At 32.6% G+C, this 8,561-nt stretch overlaps 1 protein-coding gene across 1 annotated transcript in view; it reads left to right on the top strand.

The window, feature by feature from the left end:
• The first annotated feature begins 3,294 nt into the window (after positions 1–3,294).
• Positions 3,295–8,561, top strand: part of rundc3b (RUN domain containing 3b) — a 15,165-nt gene continuing 9,898 nt past the window's right edge. The window contains exons 1-2 of the mRNA XM_024268232.2: positions 3,295–3,664; positions 7,695–7,810. Coding sequence (XP_024124000.1) covers positions 3,570–3,664; positions 7,695–7,810 — 211 coding nt within the window. The 5' untranslated portion in view covers positions 3,295–3,569. The remainder of the gene's footprint in view (positions 3,665–7,694; positions 7,811–8,561) is intronic.

Raw genomic sequence — 8,561 nt, 5'->3', positions numbered from 1 at the left:
AAACAAAGAATCTGTGTGATGATATTTACATAGATTCAACAGATTTCTTCTAAGTGAAATGTAATTCAAATTGAATAAACTCATATTTTTTTATGTTTTAGAAAGAGAAACGCAAAAAACATGTAGTAAGTTTAGCTTTGATTAAATTCAGAAGAAAATTTAGAGAATATTACAGAGCATTTCTATTTCTATAAGTATGTATGTATATATATATATATATGCTTATAATTATCCCATACTCAATTTATAAAGTTAAAAAATTAAACCACATAATCAAGCAAGTTTATGTCAATCGAGCTTTATGTTTTATAATGATAATTAACTTTTCAGACAATAAGGAACCTGAGGTTTAGCTATCAAAAAAAAATTCCAGGTTTTGAAAGGTGAACTCACGGTCTCCTGATCTGAACATCATGTGAGAAATAAAAATACCCCAGAACAAGAACTGAAATTAAAACGTCACATCAAGTTAATCTTCAGGATTCCTGCAAACTTTCTAAAAGTTTAGAAAGTGGTGGTTTGAAAATTGTACTCATTTTTATTATTATTTTATTTTAATTCAAAGATAGCTCAAGATGAGAAACCACACAACATACTTTTATTAGTAAAAATCAACAACTATCTAATCTGGATCCTCGTTGAACTTCCCTACTGATACTAACAACTGTTGACCACAAACTTCCTTCTGCTAAACCAAAACACAACCTGACATGGATAAATATTCAGCAAAGTCAACATAAAACAAGAACAAATGCTTTGTAAGCAGAAGACGTCATATCCTTAATTGCCTCTGTGTAATTTGATTAGTTTTGTTTCTCTTTTTTAAGTTTTTTTTTTTATATAAAAAATGCTTTGGATAAATGGATGGGAGCTTGTAGCCTGCAAATTGTAGTTCAAATACGTGCTTTTTCAAACCACATTTTTCATCTGCTCCTGATTTACAACATTTTGAATAAAAAATACTCAGAATTTTTCTATAAATGTCCTCCATCGTGACGAAAATGCTACAAGAACATGTTTAAAACACCAAAAATATAATTTTTATTTGAGTGGCTCTTTTACAAAAAATGTATATTTTTTTCAGATGTAGTATCTTGTGGTCATCCTTCAGTGTTGCTCTCTAGTGCTCCAACCATATAAGGTTGAATTTTTGTCAAGGATGGAAGTCAAAGGTTCAGTCATTAAAACTAGTCATCATCAAAAAGGCAAGGCCATCAATGTGCTGTTCACCTTTACAGGAAGTACTCTGGATCCATCAGTTTAATTTTCCTGATTTTATTTTCCTGCTAAACTTTCTGTGATTCTTAAGGTGAAACAAAAACTCTTTATTTCATTGTTTATCTAAACCACAAGTAAGAAATGTAACAGTTACATTTAGTTTTGTTGTCATTGCTCTTAAGTGGCTTTATTTTCCTGAAAGAGGAACACGCGCTTATCTTTAGTCCTGAAAATTGTTGTGATCAAAGGTTGCCGTATTTACGGCTGTGTCATGCTTTCCCCTTGTCTTTACCTTCACTGGGAGAAAAGTCACAGCTGTGGTTTCACACACAATGATGATCCAAGTGCAATATTGCACCAAGATTAAAGGTTTCTGTAACAAAAAGTCAAAAAACTATCAAATCACAGATGAGACTGCTTTTATGATGGCCAATCATTGCAAATTTCCAAAAATGTGTTTGGGTGCCTATAAGGATCTCAGAAGTACATCTATGACTAAAATTAAATAAGTAAATGACAAAAAGTAAAAAAAAAAAAACATTTTTACCATTTATGCTTTTATTATATATTTTTTTGTAGAATTAACCAAAGTAAAATGATTGATTGTTTCTCCCCACACCATAAACATGTTTGGGAAATGTGTCATCTCCATTCTTTGGGTCAAATGTAAGAAGAGTAATACAAATAAAAATGAATAAAACTGCTTTATTGTGGTGGAATAAAAGCAAAGGTCAGTATTTCCAGGAAGAAAAAACATTAAACAGAATGTGTGGCATGTCTCCAGCATTAATCATTTTCTAAAAGTTGTGTGTGATTTATTTTTTCTTTGTTCGGTTAGATTTGATGATTTAATATATTTCAATTTTTTGTATTATTTAAAAATAATTTTCAGAATTTTGAAAGCCTCTTATGGAACCATCCAGGATGGATGAATTTTTTTTACAAATTAGTTTAATTTAGGATAGAGTAGTTAAAGAAGGTTAACGGAAGATTAAACAAAAATAAAGAAAAATATTTTCTCAAAAGAAAAAGGAAAAACAATCTGAACTCTTTAAAGAAGTCAAGATTAAGACAATCAACTCAGGCAGTTAACCACATTTTAACTAAACTTTAACTTTAGTCAAAAGATTCAGACTCAATGAAGTCAGTAAGTAGGACACCCAGGAACTGTTGCAGGACATTTTGTCATTAAAAACTTTATATAGACCTGACATCCTGTGAAAGATTATTCATTTCTCTGGTATAATAGCTACGGTCAAGTGTTTATTTGATAGCAGGGGACAGTTAAACCGTCTGATCAGAAAAATCAAACTCAAATCATCTTATCAAGCAGGTAATGTCAGGTTCTTCTAGCAACTTGAAACTTCTGTACTTAAAGTTAAATCATAAATCTTTTATTGACCTCTTATACTCTGCATTATGTGTTTCTGTAGATATGCCTGAATAGAAAAACTGTTTAAACAGCTCCAATTGAAGTTTTTGTGTCAGAATTTGGCAAATTACACAAAAATACTGTAATATATGCTGTTTTTATTAAAAGACACTAGGTGGCGTGCTTTGACTGTGACCACAATGTAAACTGAGAACAATACAATGAATACACAGAACCAAACAGGTGCAGATTTTTCACTTGTTAAAACTGTGTTGAATTTGTCTTTCACATATTCCTGAATTTTTTAACACCAATCTAAAATAAACGTATTATTTGTCATCCAGAGGAGTACATTCCTGAGAAAATTTTTAATTAAAAAAAAACGTTTTGTTTTCTTTATATAATCTGAATAACCTCTATGCATGGAAGGTTACATTCAACAACTTTATAGATGGATTTCATAAATGTATCTATATAGGTTCTTTGTGAGACAAATACATGCTCAGCGTAGTAGCATCACAAAAATACAATGCAAGAGCATAAGGCATTTCTAAACAAAAGTCAGAGTTATTCTTAACTTTTGAAATTTATCAAAAAGGAACACAAGAAATATACATTTTTTGTTAACATCCCAATCCCCTTATAGACACAATTTATAGATGTTCCCCTGTGCTTTGTAAAGACATGTTCGTGTCTGGAGGGGAAATGCCTTAAAAACTTTTCCAAGTCACTGCTGTGGTGACCCCCAAAGGTGAGCAACAACATCAACAAAACAAATGTCACTTCTGTTCTGACTTGCAGGGATCTTATTTTGAAAATCCCCACAGGAAGCCCTCACTCAGTCCGGCTTGTCTATCTTTCTGCTCGCTCCTTCTGTCAGCGCAGCATCTTGTGTTCCTCCGCGGTGACAAACAGAACCTGGACGTGTGCGGGAGCAGCACAGTGGGTCCGAAGAAACCCGTCACGCACGGCAGCCGGGATGGCGTCTCTCGGCGTCGGGCAGCATCCTGTCCGCAAACTGGGAGGAAGCAGGAGCGCCGCGGTGGAGAGGAGGAACCTGCTGACGGTGTGCAGGTGGGAACATCTCTGCTCCTCTGTCTTCATGACAGCACGAGGCTTTTCTACTGTGGAGTGACGCCAGATTTCTTTATTCCTGAAGTGAACCTGAGCTTGATTAAAAAATATTTGATTATTCTGCAAGGAAATTTGACTTAAAACTGATAGAAACCTTCAAGCATCATAAGCTAGAAACGTACAATTGAATGTGTCAGGTTTAATCATGCACACGAAACCCTTCCCATAAAATAAAATAAAATAAAATAAAATAAAATAAAATAAAATAAAATAAAATAAAATAAAATAAAATAAAATAAAATAAAATAAAATAAAACTTTCTTACTCTTGTTTAAATAATTTAATTCTTTGATTATAATTAATATTGTTTTTGTTGTATTTGAACACAATTACATTTTACCTGGGGGGGATTAGGTGTCACTAAATATTTGGGAGTTAATTAATGAAATTGCAGTTTAAAAAAAAAACCTGTTTCTGCTTTTTCAGAATCCATTTAAAACATTAAAAAGTAAGGAGCCTCTTGCTTATCAGAGTAATCTTTAGCCAACTCTTCCTGCCTCCACACCATCCATCAATGTGGGAATTTGCACAAATCCAGACAAAAAAATAAATAAGTGAAATCATGTTCTTGTGACAAAATTAATTAACTTTGCTTAATATTATGTTATAAAGCAGAAGGGACAAAAATATGAAAAACATTTTGTTCCAATTTGAACATTAAAACGGTTACTTTAAAACCTCCTACTCTCAAAGGATGACGAAACATCAAAGATAGGATGATGTCACTTTCAAACATTTTTAACATAAAAGATTTAAGTTGTTTTAATATTAATTCAACATTAATAGGCAAGATCTTTCTTTTATTTACCAACTAGTTATCTTACATAAAAGGTTAAAATCTCCCAATTATTTTCTTTTATTACTTTGAAAAAAATTGAAACATTATTGCAGATAATTATCTTTCATTTGTGTATCCCTGGCAAATAAATAGATTCATAATTTGTTTGTAAAATATGAATATAGACACATTTGGTTGGCAATATAATCCCAAAGACACATTTTCTAAATTTTATTTTATGGTGTAAGATACAATAACTGTTTTATCCTGTGTCACTAACCCTGAAACTAAAATATATTTGATTAATAAATCATTTTTTTTTTTTAGAAAAAAGGAAGATTCAGAAAGTTTTTTTTTCAAACCCTGTAATAGGTTAAAAGTTTAAAAACACGAGTTTTTGTTGGGTTTGTTCAATATGTTGTTTTCTATATATGCTAGAAGTGGAATGAGTTGTGGCTGAATTTTCTTTTTTCAATTTTCTTTATTTATGTTAGTTTACAGGCATTTATTTATTCAACGTGTTCTCAATTCATGGTTTTCCCAGATACCACTAAGATGAAGTATGAACTAATAATCTGTGCTTTCATAGTCAAAATTTAGACATTTATTGTTCTCACATGCATGCTGCTAGGCTGAGAAATCTGACAAAGAAAGCCCTTGCAGATATCAGAAACTCAACACAAAGCCCCAGCTGAGATTTGAGCCGTCTTATTGGGAAACGGCAGAGATAACCTCCTCATCCCAGTGCAGCACAGGACTAAAATAAACAGAAGCAATACTAGAACCTTCGGAAAATCATTGCTCCTCTCAGGATCTCCAGTTTCTGTTGGAGTCGTCATCTTTAAACACTGCACTGTAGAAAATGTCTTTTTCAGTTGTTTCTTAAATCAAAGCAATATAAAATAATACACCTCCTCTATATAAATTCAAGTAAAGATGCTTAATTCTTACCTGGAGGAAAATATTTGATTAATAATAAGCATAAAAAAATCGCTGTAGAAAAAGAATTTTACTAAAATTCTACAGACTTTCTAAAAAAGTGAAGCTTGTATTTGATGCAGTCAGATGTTTTATCTTTTATGAATGACTTTCAGGCAAAGAAAAATCGTTGAAATTCATGAAAGAATGAGAGATGAATAGTTATGGAACAATCATGAAAGCTAAAAGGACAGCATATTACTTTTTTGCATATTACTTTTTTTTGCAAATGCATCACATCCATTGATTCATAAAGCAGTCATAGGATTTTCCTGATCATTATTATTTTAACACTGCCTTTTTTACATTTTAAAGTAATTTCTTCTGCCGTCCTTCCTTTGTTTTTACCCCAAAAACAGGAAAAATTGTTGTTTTAACCTATTTGATGTGCAAAATCTTTATGGGAACCAAAGTTTAACATCTATCAACATATTTTAGTTAAGTAAGTAAAAGCTAAACTTTTTAAAATGATCTAATTATTTATTTAGAGGACTATAAAAACTTACATTTGAAAAATATTTAAAAGTATAGCTTTCTCTATTATCAGTAATTGTTTTTTCCGTGAAACAATCAGTTTTAAAATATGAATCAATTTATTTTCTTGAGCTGCTGTGTCCCTTTTGTGATCACAGGGCTGCTGGAGCCTGTCTACGCTACACATACTGTATATATACATATATACTTACACAGTAATATTTCAGTTAATTAGAATTTTGCAGGGATTTAATTTAGTGATTTTTTATTTTAATTCTGACATAAATAAGCCAGGGAGCTCTGGTTTGTTAACCTTTTCTCGATTCAATTTTTGACAAAACGTCACTGACCCACACGTGACCCAATTTCTGAATACTTTTTAACTCAGTCATTCATGGCTGCTTCTGCTTCATCATAATTGGACGATGGAGAAGGACCCAGATGCAGGACAAAAAAAACAACTTTGATATTCAGAAATAGGCAAAAACATAGTTTAACCTGCTGTATAAACCCCTGCTTAACTACACTTCACTAAAAAATGACCTTTAAAATCAGGAGGATTTGTCACAGTTATTATGTTTCTTATAGTAATCACAGTTTTTTTTATTAGATCTTTTAGTTTTATGGTAAATCATTCACAGGCCCATATTCCGTGGTCTTTGTTTTTAAAAAAAATCATATTTAATGATATTTTGCAAGATTTACAGCTGACTTTTCATCCTATTAATCACTTTACGAAGTGCAATTGAGAAGCAACAATACTTGCATTTTTCCATAAATTGCTTATAATCTTTATTTGTAACCCAATTTCATTTAAAGGGGACTTTAAAGTTGCGAAGATAATTTTTGGCTTTCAAAACCCTTTAGAAGTCTTATCAGTTGCTCAAATGAGCTGCACATTTATTCATTCAGGAGACTAAGCCTCCAGGAGGAAGGAGCACAGATAAGATGTTATGATGAGGTCCACACTCTCGCACGCTCGCTCATTAACTGCTTCCTGTGTAATTATCTGAAACCTGATTAAGTTAGTTTGCTGTCATGGTAAGCAGTAATTCAGAGCTGGTTTTTATCACAAATTTAACAGAGTCAAACAATGTGTGGATTACTTGATGGCTAAAAGGTTTGGGGATGAATTATCTTTCATGCAAGTATTTTACCCCAAAAATCTGATGACTGTAGCAAATCTACAGACAACATTTGGGTATCTGCATTTCAGATTCATCTTTTGGTTCAGTATAGCTCATTCAGAGGTTTATCTAAATCAATGTGGAGGTTGAGTCTGTGCTAAATTCTTCTAAATAACAAGATCAAAGGGACTTGGCAAGGCAAGTCTGACAGAAAAAAAGGCAAAAGCCCAGAAAAGCATCTAAAAGCAAAAAATAAAAAAAAGTAGAGCAAAAAAATCTGTTTAATGCTTTAAGCCTAATGGAACATTTTTTTGGAAAGATTTTTTTATAGTTAGTGGGCAGGCTTGAGACTTTTTATGGATTTTTAGTGATGCTGAAAGCTATAAATCAGTCTGTGTTGTTTGGCTTCAAATGTAGTTTTACCCAAAATGCATTTGGCATGAATTTTCTTTGCCAAATCTATCCACTTAAATCTTCTCTCTTCCAAAAGTCATTTATCCAGCTGCATAAAAATAACAAATACAAGTTCCAACACCTCCATCATAATCATAATGATGAAGTTGTCTTTAAAATATAAATGTAATTAAATTATCCGTCTCGTTTGTTGGTTTAGATTTTCCGTGAAGACCTTGCTGGATCGCTCCTGTTTCGAAACAATAGATGACTCGTCTCCAGAGTTCATTAACTTTGTTTCCATCCTGGAGCACATCCTCAGTCATCGACTTAAAGGTAAGCAGGGCTTCACTCAGCATCTTCCATGGACACAGAGAAAAGAAAAAAAACTCCATATGTGTAAACAGAGCTAGTAGATGTTTGTACAGTTCTGAGATGTATACTTAGCTTAGTAGTACATTTTAGTCTACATTTTAGTCTACTTAGCTCGTCAGGACATTGTGGTGTTACACACCTCAGTAGATTCAAGTGCTAGACTTAACATTATTGCTTTTTAAATGCATACACATTTTTTCTTGAGACCAATAAACTCATATGGTGTATGCAAAGTAAATATAGTGGTAACTTTGTGTCAGTGGGAGTAGGCTGACCGTGACATTTTTGCAACCTCAACCCCCCCGTTCCCTTTCTGATATTGAGAACTCGTTTACATATTCTCCCACTAGCTTACAGCTCCTAACAAGCTAACATTAGTGGTGCAACAAAAATGGCCGGCAATATTAGAGCTGTCCAGTCGTACAGTTTTAAGGCAGTTTCTGAGCATCTGATTCGTCAGCTTATAACTTGAGTAACTTGCAATAAAGAAAATATATCATGAAAAAAAAAGTTTCAGCAAGAACATGTTAAAGGGTAACCAAACAGGGAAAATTGAGGCTGACTCAACCCATAGCCAAAATGTTAAAATCCAGTAAATCGTGAACAGGACTGCTATCATTACTGGAGCTGCAGATCATAACGTGGGACTTCCGAAATGATGAGGGACTTAAATGGTTTGACCAATTGGGAAATTCCCATGTAATACCTCGAT

This window comes from Oryzias melastigma, linkage group LG16 (genome assembly GCF_002922805.2).
Source record: "Oryzias melastigma strain HK-1 linkage group LG16, ASM292280v2, whole genome shotgun sequence".
Lineage (NCBI taxonomy): Eukaryota > Metazoa > Chordata > Actinopteri > Beloniformes > Adrianichthyidae > Oryzias > Oryzias melastigma.
This window is presented reverse-complemented; position numbering and strand designations above follow the sequence as displayed.